This window comes from Budorcas taxicolor, chromosome 13 (assembly GCF_023091745.1).
Source record: "Budorcas taxicolor isolate Tak-1 chromosome 13, Takin1.1, whole genome shotgun sequence".
NCBI classification, from domain to species: domain Eukaryota; kingdom Metazoa; phylum Chordata; class Mammalia; order Artiodactyla; family Bovidae; genus Budorcas; species Budorcas taxicolor.
Genome location: NC_068922.1, coordinates 63,756,590 through 63,774,513, shown reverse-complemented (window position 1 = coordinate 63,774,513; position 17,924 = coordinate 63,756,590). Strand labels below are relative to the sequence as shown.

The window sequence follows — 17,924 nt, the reverse complement described above, 5'->3', positions numbered from 1 at the left end:
GACTATGAGGAAGTTTAGATTTTACCTTTAAATTTTGAGTATTAAAAATAATTTTTAAAAACTTTACTATGAAAACTGTCAAATACATATAAGTAAAATAAATGAACCCTATGTACAGGTATCTTAGCTTCAAGACAATACCAATCTTATTTCATTATGCTTCTATCCATACCCTAGACAGCATGTAATTTCACCTTAAACAAGTATTTCAGTATATATTTCTATTAGTCTCTTTTTAAGAAACAAACTATATTTCTATCATCACACAAAAAAGGTAACAATAATTCCTTTATATCAAATATTCAATGCTCAACTTCTACTGACTGACTCAAATTTTTGGACATACTGACTGTATCAGATTCAATTTTCTTCTAATTTTCATCTACAAAGACACATATCAATATGAACAGTTAAAATCACATCAAATAAAAAACTTTCTGCTTTGTTACAGAATGATTTTAATGAGCAAAAAAACATATTTTAGGCATTTGATTACTTGATGACAATTTCAGACAACAAAAGTTCTAAAGTTTATTAAACTCTGAAATTTTGGAAAATAGCAGTGTTGGTTGTATTGGACCAATCTCCCTGGTGATTATAATTACAAACACTGGGCAAATTATAGATATCAAATGTCTGAAGGCATCAGATAGAAACCAAAGGCAGGCAGAAACTGGTGGGGACAAGATTCCTGAAGGAGGCTGGCACACTGGAGCAAAGCCACATTTACTACACTTTTCCTCGGAGGGCACTGACAGTTTACATAGAGCACAGAGAAATGAAACTCAAAAGCAACAGTATCACTGGGCTGTGGAGACATAAGGTTAACAGCTTAAAGCTGCCAAAGCAGCCACAGAAAAATCCCTGAAAGAAAAAAGACAGAGGGAGTTCTGAAATCTGCACTTCAAATACACTTCAAATCCTTAACTGACTCCTAAATACACATGTGCAAAATGACGAGATGCCAGGGAACCCTGTCCAGTGAACAACTGGAGAGTCAAAGACCCAAGCAGAAATTTTGGTAGTCACCTAGTGCTGCAGAGACAGAATTTAAGTTTAATTCTCACAAGTTACATGGAAAATACCTGGGCTTTCCACTGTTCTAAGGAATGAAGAACCATGTTCTAAGGAATAAAGTATATGTTTTAGGATTAAAAGCAAAATGGAAATAGAGTAGCTCTAGCAAGCATCCACAAAATGAATGTGATCTGTCCTTAACTTTTTGTCAAAACAAAACTCAATATACTTCAAAGAAAAAAAAGAAAGAATTCAGAGTCTCTACCATGTGTTATCCATAATGAAAAAATGACTACATGTGTAAAGAAGCTGAAAAACGTGACTCATAAGTGAAAAAAGTCCATAAATAATAACTGGGAAAACTGATAGCCCAATGTTGAAGTTAGTAAATACTTTTAAAAAACTATTAAAATGTATTAAATAATTTAGAGGACAAGATGGACAAACTGTGTGAAGAGATGAAGATTCTCAACACAGAAACTCTTGAAAGAACCAAATGGAAATTTAAGAATATCTGAAATGAAAATTTAATTGGATGAGTTTAAGAGCACTGTATTCAAAGACAGATCAATCAAAATGGCCCAAACTGAATCACAGAGAAAATGTAAAAAATATAAACACCATCTGGGATAATATCAAAGGTTAAATATACATGTAACTGAAGTCTCTGAAGTATGAAAGAAGGAACCAAAGCAAAAGGAACATCTATAGAGAGAAAGCACAAAGATTTTCCGTAACTGCTAAAACGGCATCAATCACAAGAAGCTTACAAAATGCCAGAAAGGATAAATATAAAAGCAATCACAATTAGATACAGCAGAGTAAAAATGCTTAAAAAACAAAATCTTTTAAAAGCCAGAGAAGAAAGCATATACTTCATCTAGAAAATAAAAACAATGGCTCATATCATCAAAAACAGAAGCCAATAATGGAATAACAGCATTGAAAGAAAGTGCTAAAAACAACAACAACAACAAAAACAACAACTACAAACCTAGAATTCTAAATCGAGTGAAATATCCTTCAAATATTGACAGTGACATACAAGTATTTTCGGATAAAAGCTGAGACAATTCACTGCCAGCAAGCACACATTAACAGAAATGGTGAAGGAAGTTTTTAAAGCTGAAGGGAAATGATTACAGGTGAAAAAATGTATCTGCAGAAAGAAATGAAGAAAACTAGAAATGGTAATGTGAGTAAATATAAAAGACTACTATTCCTTAATTTCTTTTAAAATATATTGATTTCTTAAAGCAAGAAAATAGTATTACGGGGCTATAAACATCAGAAATACAATGATAAAAATAGCACAAATGGCTGAAGTGAGATAAAATTACACTATTATGAGCCTCTTATAATATATTAGTATATTAGTACAATGTTACACATATGAATGTAGCAGTGTAAAATTAATTAAAAGTGGTAAGTTAAGGATGTATATTTTCATTAGAGCAATCATTAAAAAATTAAAGAGGTATAGCGAAGAAAAACACCAAAGATATATAAAAAGAAAACTAGAAATTATTAATACAAAGGAGGGTAGGAAAAGAGGAACAAAAGAAATTGGGAAAAAGAAGAAACAAATAGCAAGGTGGCAAATTTAAATCCAATCATGTCAGTAACACCATTCAACTTAAATGTACTAATTGCAATTAAAAATAAAGATTATCAGACTGGATAAAAATAATAAGACCTAAAATATTCTGCTTATAAGAAACATACTTTAAACAGAAAGACAAAGGATTGAAAATAAAGCATAGAGGAAGATATGTCATGCAAATATTAATCACAAGAAAGCTGGAGAGGATATATTAACATTTGAAAAATAGAAAAACAGGCAAGAGATCCAGAAGCAGGAATTCAAGCAGCAGCAGTTATGTGAAATCTCACCCATATCTGACAGAACTGGTGCTGAGAATATGTGAGTGAACTAGTAACTCGAGACTAAAAGTATGAAAGCAAAGCATAAGAGAATATACACTGAGAAAATCATTTTACTTAAAAATTTTACCTGATCTTTCAATATTCCCCACAAAAACATCTGCACATAAAATTGAGATTGTTTTCAATGCCATGATGTTAGACGGCATAGTAGTTACAGAATTGGTATTTAAAAGGGTGATCCAACACTGCTTCTACCCTTCCAACTTTCACTTCTGGAGAAAAACTGAAAGGTCTATCTGTTCAAAATTCTTTTCTATTACTTTATAAATCTTCTTATTTCTGGTTACACTGAAATATACCATAAAGGGGAGATGAAACTCATTAACATCCACTAGACTAATTCTTTGTAAGGCTTACAGTTTGAATTAACCTTCATGGTAGTCCCTCTACCCTGCTGCCTCCACAAGAATCCATCCTACCTTTCACGTGCTTTGCTGTCAGACTTGTTGTTACAAAGAAATTTATACTGTCTATTGAACTTAGTTCTTAATTTCTTGTCACCTGGCTTCTGTATCTACCATTGGGCTACAGTTCTAACTGTTACAAGGATTATCGTAACTTACTGCCACCACATTGTCTAAAGGTTCATTTTCCTTGGCTTCTGAAGTACAGGACATGGCAAAGGGGCTATTAATCCTGAGCTTCCTGACAGCACCACACACTATGGCAACTCTATTCACAATCTGTGACTTGTGCTTTCCAACCTATATATTGCTTCCAATAACTTTTGCTCTATTTCTACATAACTGAATGCTTCCCAAACATCAAGTCTCAAATTAAATATCATCAGATTCCAGTTCCATGATTATAACTAGATAAAGCAATGTCTCCTATAGTATTTGTTCCTCTCAATGTACTTACAAGACAGGAAGTGGTGAATTGTGTCCTTAATAACATACAATCAGGTTTCATAATAATTAGTATAAAGGCAAATAATACTTTTTGAAATACTGTATACTAGTATATTACTAAGCAATTTATCAACATGCTATATAGTCCAACAGAATGGCTAAAAACTATGCCAAAAAGAGCATTCTCTTACCTGATATATTCCTCTTTATTTTCTTCTGTTACAAGAATATTGCCACCATTGGGTTTCAAATCATGACTCTTGATTTCACCTAAAATTTCTTTATCAACGGAGAAATACATTTCCAAACCACACTCCTCAATATTGTTTTCTCTGCCCAAATGAAAGTAACACTGTTACACTAATTCAATCATTTAAGGTTCTTTTTAAAACTAAAGGACTATGTTCTTCAGTAATTAATGTTTTAGTCACTAAGTCTTGTCCAACTCTTTTGCGACATCATGGACTACAGCCTGCCAGTCTCCTCTATCCATGGGATTCTCCAGGCAAGAATACTGGAGTGGGGTGCCAATTCATTCTCCAGGGGATCTTCCCAACTCAGGGGTCAAATCCTTGTCTTCCTGCATAGGCAGGTGGATTCTTTACCACTGAGCCACCTGGGAAGCAGTATGTTCTTCAATAATTATTGTTAAACTGTAACATCAGAATAACAAAGCTGGAATATGATGCTCTAACAGTCATATTTTGCCTAAGATTTTTGGGTATATTTCTATAAAAATAATCATACTGAATAATGAGATTTAACGTAAATCATGTAAATTCAGTAAACCAATTACATGCTTACAGTCTGAATACATTACCAATACTATAAAGAAAGCATACAGACTAGAGACTTCCCCGGTGGTCCAGTAGCTAAGACTTCAATGCAGGGGGCCCAGGTTCAATCCCTGGTCCGGGGAACTAGATCCCACATGCTGCAACTAAAAGATCCTGCATGCCCCAAAGGAGATCAAAGATCCTGTGTGCCACGAACTGAGACCCAGCAAAGCCAAAGAAATAAATATTTTTTAAAAAAGAAAACATATAGATTATATTTTGATAATTAAAAGGAAACAAACTTACTTAACCCAGATGAGAGAATTGTAAAATTCTGGATCAATCGATTCTAAATCCTTCAGTCCAACTGGTTTATTCAAGATACGCTTATAGAATGGCAAAGAAAAACCTGTGTCTATGAATTTCCCATGGAACAGAGCCTATGCAAGAAGAAAACAATCCATAATTTTATAATGGTCACTGTATTTCAGAATGTTAAGATGAGTTCTTCAGTTAAAAGACAAAACAAACTCCCCATCATACAATCTATTATGGAATATTTCTGGGAAAAGGGAAGATACAAGAACCCAATCTTAAGACATGTCTTAGTGATGAGAAAATTTCCAACGAGAAAGTTAAAGGCACAATGCTTTAGTATTGCTGAATTAGCAAAGTAAACACAGTTCTCCACTTGAACTTACCATTGCAATAAACCTGCCAATAAAACGAAAATATTTCAGGTGATCTGGATTGATGTAAGAAGCGGGGTTTATCTGCAAGCAGTAGTTATCTTTCCCTGCATATTCAAACAGGCAATACATTGGGTTCAACACCTCATGTGACAAAAGAAAGAACCATTCTCTGAAACCAAAAGAAAATTTAGGGTGAAAAATCTTGTAAGTAACCATACCAATAAATCAAAGAGAAGTGCTATAAAGCTCTCAGGAATCTATACTCCTCACGTGGTGATATTTCTCTAGTTTCACATTGATTTTTACAGCTTCTGTACAAACCGCCATCTATTTTACAAAGATATTTACACACTGCTTATTTCAAAGAATCTAAGACATCATTGACTTTAAAGACAACATTATTTGATGAACCACTAAAAAAAATTTCCAACTGTAATACACATCTCAGTTTCAGAGATGTTAAAATATGAAAACTTTAGTCTTAGAATCAGTGAAATACTAAACATAGGCAAGTTTAAACATCACTGTTGACCCATGTGGTTAGAGTAGCTGAAACAAGTCTAACATTATTCCATCCATGTCCAACCCCCTCAAGTGATGCTCATTAAGTGCTACTGCTCTCTTAAATATGAAAAAACTTCCAATATCACAGAGGCAATAAAACACTTAATTCAAGCTACTCATTGATTAGAAAAATACTCTGAGAAGCTCTAATTCAAATGCTGTGAAAGTATCAACCAATACTAATGTAAGATTATAGTTACTAACTATGTAACAGGGGTGAGGATCTGGCAGAACAGTAGACAGAGTGAATCTGGGGCAATTTATCAGTTCATGCCCGAGATTTCTTTTTCTGTTGATTTATGGCCTCTGGTGGTAGTCTTGCTTATACTTAATACTACTAGCTAGGAATGAATGATCACCCTCCTCCTGAATTATCTTTACTTTAAACAAAATTAAATGTTTCTACTCATATTTTTATTTACCTGTGACTACTTCATACATTTTGAAATATGAACTTTGAAATTTAAACCTAAGTAAAAACCACTAAAATGCAGCGACCAGTTAGTGACTCCACAAAGACTCAGGGTCTGAAGTAGGATATTAATAAACTATATTTCTACACTTTACAGCAATCCCAGAGAAGCAGTTATGATCACTCTTATTATACAGATGAAGGCAGTTGCCCCAAGTCATACTACTAAGTACAGAAAAAGGATTCAAATGCAATCTTGACTTCAAAATCCTTGGCTTTTTGTAAGGCCACTGATATGCAAATTTTTAACTCGGTATGATATATCATTATGGAATAAGCAAAGCAACTTGCTGCTTGAGTCTGTCTTCCAGGGTTTGATTAGAAGCTTCAACATTAAGAGAAGAGAATTTAAAATTTCAAGTCCTATTTTATATAGCCTTCTATACTCTCAAAACAGATATATATATATTAAACTCAGTTAGGAACTGAATGACTATTATTTCTATCAACAGTCTGTGTTGCAGAATGTGACCTGAACACTCTAGGGCCTTGTATGTTTTACGGAACAGATATACAGTCAACTGAACACCGACTTCTAGTTTGATGATGTGAAACTTGCATCCAGGCTCTACAACTTAGTTATGTGTCTCTGGTGACTCTCTATACCTCATTATTACCTGGAAAATTCTCTCACAGAATTATCCTGATGAATAAATGAGTGATGTGGGTGAAATCAACTAGCGGTACCTTAGAGAGAGAAGTGTTCAATTAATGGTTTTTGAAGTTTTATAACTGCAACATTTAATAAAGGTACAAAAATTTGCTACATTTCATTTTCCTGAAATAGAAAATTGAGAAAATACTTGCAAGCAAAGTGTAATGATACCTTTGGAGGAAAGGAACTAAGTTCTGAGTATTCATATTATCACTACCTTGCTACACCTCCATAATCTAAACCTTCTTCTCCTGGAAAAATCACCCACAAACGTCTTCGCAGATCTTGAGGACTGAAGCTCATTATCTACCAAAAAAAGAAAAAAAGGTATAAAAATTGGTAAAAGTAGAAACACCTTTATCACTTACTTCCGGGTTAGAAATCTCCTTCATTATAAGTAACTTAAATTCCTCAGGATATAGAATGGTGTTTGTAGTTTGGTCAATTCCACACATATTAGAAAATACATTAAAGTTTCATAATATTTTATAAATTACACATATTTATATTTCTCTATACTTTATATATAATTTTCTTTTAAATGATCCTACCACTGCTTGACTCTGTCTTCCAGGGTTTGATTAGAAGCTTCAACATTAAGAAAAGAGAATTTAAAATTTCAAGTCCTATCTTATATAGCCTTCTATACTCTCATAACAGATATATATATAACAATTATATATATATATATATAAATATATTTATAACAAAATAACAATTTTGTTATATATATAACAAAATTCCTTCTCTCACTTGCTTAGAGCAGAGTAACTGACCACAATCAGAGGTTAGGTCCTTATTTGGTCTGGGCCAGGTTTCAGCTTGTTTTATACCCCAAAGGTACACATAATAGCCAATTGGCTAACTTGGAAATGAAAAACAGCAGCTGTGAGAGAACAGTTACCTTGGAAACTCGTTCTCAGTGGAAAACTGGAAAAATTGCTCAAAGTTTGTATTCTACTACAGTAGTTAATATGATCATCTTCATATTTTTAGGACAGTGCCATTACTGAGCAACAGTGGAGAGGTCAGTCAGGTTCTTCCTTTTTAAAAGTATTTAAATACTTGCCCCAAACTGAGCATGTAGATTACAAACATTACTCTTAGAACAAAAAAAATGACATGGAGAGAAGAAAGTCCATACAATGAATCTATTTTATAAAGGGACAAGAATGAACAATCAAATTTAAATATCTAGAGAGGCCCAGGAAGTGACCTGCTTATTCTAAGGATCTCTCAGTTCCTATACTTTCATGAATTCATATCCCACATGAAACAAATAATTTGATGCTTATGACAAATGTTCTACAAATACTATAGGCTAGAAATATACCAGTGGAAATGAGCTATGTAGTTAAAATTATCTTTTTTGTTCATTTGTTCCTTCTGGTTACTCTTTGTCCCTGTGGCTGCTCCCCAAACCACAGGATAGTCCCTGATCTCGTCTGCTGTTCCCCTTTAAATAATACCCTTTAACAAATGTCTAATATGAAGGAGGGCTTTGCAGATGGTGCTAGTGGTAAAGAACCCAACTACCAATGCAGGAGATGTAAGAGACACAGGTTCAACCCCTGGGTAGGGAATATCCCCTTGAGGAAGGCATGGAAACCCACTCTAGTATTGTTGCCTAGAGAATCCCATGGACAGAGGAGCCTGTCCTGGCAGGGTCGCAAAGAGTCAGACATGACTGAAGTGACTTAGCACACCCAGCACACAAGATGAAGGAAAAAAGGAAATGCTTCTCCTGCCATTTTCCCCATAAGCAGTTTTGCTATGTCAAAACACACACCACCCTAAACAACTTTATCCAAACATTATGAAGAAAATCTGATGTTAATTTTGTTATATGTCACTCTTCCAAAGCAAACACATTTTTAAGTTACTTCACATTTATTGGATGGATGTACAGTCTAGGGTAAGAATTTTTTAAAACTGTTTTAGCACCACCTGGTCTGTCATTCTGCAGAAGTCTCCAGTGTCAGACGCTAAAGGGACATATACTCATGTCTGCATCTTTTCAGCACTGCTATCATCAAGTCATGCTCCAAGAAACTGGCTCACCAGGGACTGACCACTCAGTGACTACATACTGGTTATGAACATGAAAAGAAGAAACAGGCAACAATGGAACAGAGAATGGCCTTGGAGCTTTGCTTACATCAGACCAAGAGAAGGACTCATAATTCCCTAAAGTGGACTTAGTGAAGCTCTGTTCCTAAAAAACTATCTGTCCTGCTTAGCAGGATGCCAACCAGCATTTCCCTTCAAGGTTAATAACTGAGGTTCCATTAGTAAAGAATGTAATTGTTTCTGAAAGTAAGCAGACAGCCACTGTCAACTATCTCAATCTTTTTTCTGTTTGCATGCAGTTTGGCACTTCGTGAAGCTGCAGCTACCAAAATTATCATAAAGGTTTGATAATAAAGAATCACATCCACATCTGTCCATAAAACAAGAACGAACCAGAAGTTTTCATATTAAGATATTTTTCTCACTGGTTATTTTCATACAACAATCACTTAATGATTGCGTGCATACTCAGTTGCTTCAGTCATGTCCAACTCTTTGCAACCCTATGGACTGTAGCCTGCCAAGCTTCTCTGTCCATGGGATTCTCCAGGCAAGAATACTCAAGTGGGTTGCCATGCTCTCCTCCAGGAGTTCTTTCCAACCCAGGATTCGAACCCACGTCTCCTGAGACTCCTGTGACTCCTGCATTGCAGGTGGATTCTTTACGGGCTGAACTACCAGGGAGGCCGAATCACTTAATACTTAGCTGCATTTGGTTGGTAAACAAAGTTGTAAAATGGACCAAGCAGTAAAGTAACTCAGGTTCTAAAGATAACCAAAACATTTGAGACTACTCCTGAGAACATTATTTTTAGATACTGTCATCAATGACCAATTACACTTTTTACTACATAAAAAACCTCCTAAAATTATAAGAATAAATATGCTTATTATAAAGATGCAAGTATAAATATAAATTCTCCCTCTCTTTCTCTCCCTGGAGCCAACAGTCTTCATATGAACTTTGTTCATATGGAACTTTGGTAGACGTTTATCTACCAAAAGCCTATTTTCTTACTTAAATATCTATTTCAAATCAAATACTGAGTTTAGAAATGGAAACATGAAACTAGTATTAAATTACTATGACATTTCAAAAGCACAGAACATACACATACACAAGACACACACACAAAGCTATCTGCAGTTTCCTAAATTTTAAGTACTAAGGAATCTGATGATGAAATTAGACTTAAAAAATTGAAGGACTTCATCTCAAAAAATTGCAGTGTTTAGATTAAACTGCCAGCACCAAAACGTTTTGCGTTAGAAGCCAGGGGGCAAACCTTTGAGTGAATAAAACAGTACCTGCTGAAAGGAATCCTCAAACAATGTTTTTCTTGTCACTGTAATCTTTATGTGCTGCGGCATGGCCAGTTGCTGAAATATAAGAATGTCTTAAGTCAACTCTCACCATTAAAATGGCCTATTGAAAAACCGAAAGAATAAAGTTTTACTTACTTTTTTTCATTTACAGTAACAAGTAGACTATGAGTATGAATTTTTATTTAATAATGTTTAACCATACATTTGTGAGTATTCATGCTAATTATAAATCATCTGATATATAAAAAACAGAAGAAAGAAGATGTTGTACACACTAGTGATTACTTAATGAGTCAAATTTTTACTTAAATTTTCGAATTTCCTTCTCCAGGGGATCTTCCCGACCCAGGGATCAAACCCGGGTCTCCCGCATTGTAGTCAGACGCTTTACCATCTGAGCTACCAGGAGAGATCTAAATTTTCAAAAAGTTAATTCAAATTCTTTTGGCTTACATGGGCCCACTTAATTATAAGAGTTTGAAGTTTAAAAATATTCATCACAGTCACACTTGGACTAGTGCATTTATTTTATTGAGAACCCATAAACCACTAATTCACTAAACATTTATATTAAAAATAACTGATAATGTCTGTTAAAAATACTCTGAATATAATCACATATGTGCACTAATGTATCAATCAAAGTGACACATACACATGGATCTATCAAAGTCATACCAAATGCTCGATATGAAAGGAGCTGGTTACAATTTATACACCAGAAAAAGTTTTAACTCATTTGAAAATTTCTCCAACTTGAAAATGAGTAGCAATGCTTCCTTATTCAAATGGTTTCAAAATTTATTCTTCTGGACAAAAGAAGTCATAAATTATCTAAGTGATAAATCTATTTCTTGAATCTAAAAACAGAAAAAGTCCAACCCTTCCATATTTTTTACCTGTTTGTCTATACATTAATTCTACAATCACTGATTGTGTAAGCAACACTGTAAAAGGAGTACAGAAATACAGTACTGGTACTAACCTGACACCAGAAACGGAAATACTGAACCTTTGCCTTGAAGTCCCGTACATAGGCTATCTGGGGTCCATTGTCTCTGAGGAAGAATGTTAATAGGACATAAATCTGCTTGTAAGATAAAATACTGAAGGAAAACACAATATCACACCCCCTAAGTACTTAGTAGTTAAATACAAAAATGTCCCAGTACAACATACTCCTAAAACCACCTTAAAAATGAAATATTCCCCATGACTACTTTTAAATAAGAAAATAGAAATACACTTTGATCTTTTTAAAGCCGCTGTTTCTGAGATTCTCTCTTATATTCAGCCAAATATAACAGAGCTAGGTAAAGGAGGTTTTGTCTGAGAAGGGCATCTATTCCCAAATTCACTCTCCTTTCTCCTTAATAGAATTTTGAGATTTACTTGGGCAGACTGCTACCTAGGATAAAAACACTTCCCTGTGTGGCTGTGTGACTTAACTATGGCTAGTGATCTTAAGTGGAAGTGCTATTGAATAGGACTTCCAGGAAGGAAGGCTCTTTTAAAGAGAGCTGGGATAGCTGGAAAGGGATTTTCTTCCCCCTTTCCAATTTGTTCTTCCTCCATATCCCAGCTTGGAGTGGGACTATGACAGCTGAAGCCTCAAGCAGCTATCACAAACGATTAGGTGACTCTCACAGAGATGATGGTCTGGCATGGGAGGACAGAAAGAAAGAAGCTCAGATCACTGATGAAACCGTGGGCTTTCAAACTAGGCATGGACTTCACACCACAAGATTGTTTGCTTTTTCTCTGAGTTACTGTTAAATTCATTTTCTAAATGTTCAATGTAGAAATACAATTGATTTTATATATTGACTTTGTATCTGGCAACACTTAAATTCACTTGCTAGTTCTAGTAGTTTTTTTCCCTAGATTCCATATGATTTTTATACAGACAACTGTGTTACCTGTGATCTGCATGAAAAAAGAGTTTTACTTCTTTCCTTTCAATCTTATTTCTTTCCCATCTCACAGGACTACCAATACAATGTTGAATTTGGAAGTAAGGGCAGAAGAAATACTTGTCCTATTCCTGATCCTAAGAGGTATTTTGCCATTAATCTTATACAGATACTATTTTTAAGACAAGAAAGTTTCTAAGGCAGCTGAAAGTTTATAGTAAACTAGCACTGTATTTTGTATACTCTGTACATTGCTTTTTCTCCTTTAATCTAGTAATGTGCTGAATTTAATAGGTTTAGCATACAAAATTCAATCAATCTTGCACAGGGAAGAGGGACTCCACATGATGATGGTGTAATATCCCTCCTATATCTTGCTGGACTTAATTTGCCATTATTTTGGTAAAGATGCTTACATCTGTGTTGATAAAAATATTACTCAATAATTTTTGTATACTGTTTTTGGCTGATTTTGGTATCATACAATGAGATACCACTTCATACTAACTAGGATGGCACTATACACATCATGTACGGATGTGAGAGTTGGACTATAAAGAAGGCTGAGCAGCAAAGAACTGATGTTTTCAAATCGTGCTGGAGAAGACTCTTGAGAGTCCCTTGAACAGCAAGGAGGTCAAACCAGTCAATCCTAAAGAAAATCAACCCTAAATATTCACTGGAAGGGCTGAAGCTGAAGCTCCAATACTTCGGCCACCTGATATGAAGAGCCAGTTCACTGGAAAAGACACTGATGCTGGGAAAGATTGAAGGCAAAGAAGGTGGGAGAGGATAAGATGGTTAGACAGCATCACAGATTCAATGGACATGGATGTGAGCAAACTCCAGGAGATGGTGAAGGACAGGGAAGCCTGGCATGTTGCAGTCTATGGGGTCACAGAGTTGGACACGACTTAGCAACTGAACACCACCACCACACATACACACACACACAGAGTAACAACTGTTGGCACTGATGTGGAAAACCTGGAACCCCATGTGCTCTACCAGTAAGAATATTAGAACAGTATGCCCACTGTGGAAAAGTCTGGCAATGCCTCAAAAAAGCACAGAATTATCATTTGATTCAACAGTTCTGAGTATATACACAAAAGAACTGAAAGCAAGGACTTAATGAGATATTTGTACACTCATGTTCACAGCATCATTCACAATAGCCAAAAGGTGGAAATAATTCAAATGTCCATGAGCCACATGTATACACGAAATATGGTAACACATAAAATGGATTATTACTCAGCCTTAAAAAGGAATCATGGAGAAAGCAATGTCCCAACCCACTCCAGTACTCTTGCCTGGCAAATCCCATGGACGGAGGAGCCTGGTGGGCTGCAGTCCATGGGGTCACTAGAAGTCAGACACGACTGAGTGACTTCACTTTCACTTTCATGCACTGGAGAAGGAAATGGCAACCCACTCCAGTGTTCTTGCCTGGAGAATCCCAGGGATGGGGGAGCCTGGTGGGCTGCCGTCTCTGGGGTCGCACAGAGTCAGACAAAACTGAAGCAACTTAACAGCAGCAAAAAGGAATGAAATTCTGATAAAAGCTAAAACATGGATGAACCTTGGAAACATGAATGAACCTTGGAAACATGATGCTAAGCGAAAGAAGCCAGTCACAAAGGACAAATTATGTGATTAGTCAAATCACAGGGACAGAAGGTAGAATGGTAGTTATCAGGGACTGGGGGAGAACAAGAGTGAAGACTTTACTGAGTACAGAGTATCAGTATAGGATGTTAAAAAAACGTATTAGAGATGGATGGTGGTGATGGCTGCACAACAATAAGTTTACTTAATGCCACTAAGATGTACACCTAGAATGTTCAACTTTGTTATGTCTATTTGACCACACACACAAAAAACCCAAACAAAACACATTAAACATAGTTACTTTTCAAAAATGAAAAAGAAAAGAGCCTTCAAGTTAAAAGGTGATAGAAATGAAAGAATGTGGATATCATAAATCAGGGATTAATTGGTGAGCAGTACTGTATTGATAATTACTAAACACTTTCATTTAGTGCTGTGTTAACAGATAAAAATAGTAAGAACTGCACTTTTCAGTAATTGATATCTTTACATCAAAATCTTAGGAATCAGTTTTACTTTTAATCGAGACATTCAGAAAACTTACAAGGCAGATTTTCCGGTGCGGGGATCTATATAGGTGGTTGTTCTTCTATTGTGGTCCACAAAGTACGGAATTCCATCTACTGTGAATCTCATTTCCCAGCCTTCAGGTAAGGGCTTTTCATTTAATTGACTATAAAAAACATAGGAAAATATATAAACAAATAAAAAGTGTTAAGAGTTCCTTGTTTGCCAAGTACAGAAACTAAACATACCCATAAATGCAGTAGATATCTTCTAGAAAACCAGTTTTTAGTCTAGCATTTTCCAGCGGTTTACTAAAATCCGACAAGCATGGTAAACACGTGACCAGATCTATCAACCAGTCTTCTCTCGTCTACTCTGCCTGGATTACCTACCTGCCTGAACATCTCACGGTAACCGAGCTCCACCATTTCTGCCTCACAACTCTTCATGTTCATTCATCACAGCTTCCAATCCCTAGTACCATCCTTGTTGTTGTTGTTCTGTTGTTTAGTTCTAAGTTGTGTCTGACTTTGCAACCCCATGGACTGTGGCACGCCAGGCTTCCCTGTCTCTTACTATCTCCCAGAGTTTGCTAACTCATATCCACTGGGTCGGTGATGCTATCTAACCATCTCATCCTCTGCTGCCTTCAGTCCCTCTAATGAATATTTAGGGCTGATTTCCTTACTCTGGCTCTATTTATCTTTTAAACTTTCAAAACAGCCACTTAAAAGGTTTTCCTGCTTTGAGTCTTACTCTGGTCCTTGACTCATTTCATATTGCTGACAGAATACCAAAACAGAGATCTGAACAAATCTATTCTCTTCTAAAGTGCTATCACTATTCATCACTAACCAAATACAAGATCTAAACGCCTCCATTTGGCCCTCACTTTGCCCCTATGCTGCACCCTCTATGTTCCATTTCAGTTTTACCTCTGCATTCTATCTCCAAGTCCCTTCCATGAACCCTGTGTAGTAGACGGCTACTCACCATTTCCCAAGACATTCTGCCAAACCTCCAAGGGAAGACTTTCCCCTTGTCCAGAATCTCTATTATTCTGTTAAGGCAACTCAAATCTTTCTAAGGGAGTATGCCTAACCACTTGCTTAATACCTGTCTTAAGATATTGCTTAAGCTCTTTAAACTTCAATGTTTCAAGTTTTATCCATATTTTCCAAATCATTTTTGTCTATTCTCCAGTTTCAATTTTCTCATCTGGTGGGTTTGGTGAGATGACAAAACAATGGAAATATTCAAGTTCACATCAGAAAGGAAGAAAAGGAGGGGTTGGTGGCATTTAATCTCACTGTTTTAGAGAGCCACTATTGCTGACAGGAGTGTCACTGTCCTCAAGTTTACTTCAGAAGAACAAAAGGCTTAGAATCACCGCCTAGAACAACATTTTGTGAACCACGTCAAAAAGTTAACATTTAACTATATTCACAGAACTACATGCAAATGTCAGACAAACAGACTATCTAAAACTTTTAAGAAGATAATGCTTCTCATTTGTTGTAGTCATATTTGCAGGACAGTATCAGCAACAAGTTGTCCTGAAAACAAATTGGGTAGAACTGGCTCATTGGTATTGTTTGTAAAAATATGATTCTTATTTCCACTCTGAAGCTTTAAAAGGTTCAAGAGGGAACGAAAAATGATAGCAAATTAGAGAAAGGTGATGTGGTCTAGTCTATCCTTAGTGATAGAATTTTAAAATTAAAAATGTTACCTATGAAATTCTTAACTATTACTTTTTAAGAAACTGAAAATACATATTTTAAAAGTTGAAAGCTAAGTGTTCTATTTATTTAGGCTGCTCTCTTGCTGCACATGGGCTTTCTCTAATTGTGTTGAGCGGGAGCTATGCTCTAGTTGCGGTCTAAAGGCTTCTTGTTCCGGTGGCTTCTGTTACTGTGGAACACAGGCTCTCAGCGCATGGGTTTCAGTAGTTGTGGTACACGAACTTAGCTGCTCTGCATCATGTGGGGTCTTCCCAGACCAGGGATTGAACCCATGTCCCCTGCACTGGCAGATGGACTCTATCCACTCAACCACCAGGAAAGTCCCAAAAATATTTAAAGTTAAATACTATAACTATATAAAATGTGATCTGCTGGTACCCAGAAATAGATTTTAAATTTAAAGCATATAGAGGTTCTTAAAACTCTGACCTATGTGAGACATGAAGATTTAATCACACCCAAATACAGATCAGACCTCTGCCCTCAGCTACTGGGAAAAGATCTCTACGCCTCTTGAATATCCTGCCTGTCAAGAGTATCTCTGAAGATACTTTGAAGCCCCTTTGAAGCTTAGGGTCTTCAAACATCAGACCGCTAATCAGGTGGTTTATAAAGGAGGCTTTGGGATATATGCCATTATCAGCTCTGACCTCTGGAATAAACTAGACACTAAAAGGTATTAGCCCATCTTTGGGGAAGAGCTGGAAACTGAAGGTTAGCTTTGCAGGCAGTACATGATGGAGCCCCAATAAAAAACTCTGGATACTAGAAAGGTGAGATTCCCTGGTTGGTAATATTCAAAACATACTATATTCCACATCAATTCGGGGTATCTGGAACCCTTCTCAGGCTCTGCCCTAAACATCTCTTCCTTCTATCGTTCTAATTTATATCCTTTACCAGTAACAAATGTGGCTGTGAGTATAAAACGTTTCGATGAGTTCAAGTCTCTCTAGTGAGGTATTAAACCTGAAAGTCATTGGGGAGATGCCCTAAATTTGTAGTCAGTCTCAAGTCAAAGTACCCCTGGAGACCTCCCAGCTTGTTGCTAATATCTTGCGTGCTAAGTCACTTCGGTCATGTCCAGCTGCCTGTGACCCCCCAGACTGCAGCCCGCCAGGGTCCTTCAGGCAAGAATACTAGAGTGGGTTGCAGTGCCCTCCTCCAGAGGGTATTCCTGACCCAGGGATAGAATCAGTGTCTCTTACGTCTCTTATTCTTTACCACTAGTCCCACCTGGGAAGCCCCACCAGCTGGTATGGCCTATATAAATATTTCTTTTAAAAACATAAGGTTTTAAAGCAGCATAAAATGATATAAAATCTTATGTTTCCATGTATAAGACAAATTTCTGTTGTTCAAGTCACTCCATATGTAGTACTGTTAAAGCACCTCTAGCAAACCAATACAGTATCACAATGTCACAAAGACAATTCTATATACATAGTAAATATTAAAAAGACAAGCTTGTAATAATGTATCCCTTTAGTGACACATTAACCAGCAAGTTCTTGTAATGATGTATGTTAACAATATTTTGAAATATCTGCAACAACTGCAGAATGGTATTTTAAAACATCTGGGATTTCTACTGGTGGCAAAGTCCTAGGATTGTTAATTCTACTATAGCTGTGACCTACAATCAAAATGGAAAGAACACTCAGTTTCAGGTAAAGGTTTGGACCTTGGTCCTGCACACACCAACATGTCTTTTCCCCCCCTCTAAGTCACATACACCCTGAATTCTACTGAGAGATCTCAGCTTGCAAAACCCT

At 36.1% G+C, this 17,924-nt stretch overlaps 1 protein-coding gene across 2 annotated transcripts in view; it reads right to left on the bottom strand.

The window, feature by feature from the left end:
- Nucleotides 1-17,924, bottom strand: part of ITCH (itchy E3 ubiquitin protein ligase) — a 99,471-nt gene that overhangs the window by 12,062 nt on the left and 69,485 nt on the right. For both annotated transcript variants that reach the window (XM_052651310.1, XM_052651311.1), the window contains 7 exons: nt 14,442-14,570; nt 11,356-11,428; nt 10,353-10,424; nt 7,192-7,280; nt 5,293-5,452; nt 4,898-5,031; nt 4,007-4,147 (listed from right to left, as the gene is read on the bottom strand). In XM_052651310.1, coding sequence (XP_052507270.1) covers nt 4,007-4,147; nt 4,898-5,031; nt 5,293-5,452; nt 7,192-7,280; nt 10,353-10,424; nt 11,356-11,428; nt 14,442-14,570 — 798 coding nt within the window. The remainder of the gene's footprint in view (nt 1-4,006; nt 4,148-4,897; nt 5,032-5,292; nt 5,453-7,191; nt 7,281-10,352; nt 10,425-11,355; nt 11,429-14,441; nt 14,571-17,924) is intronic.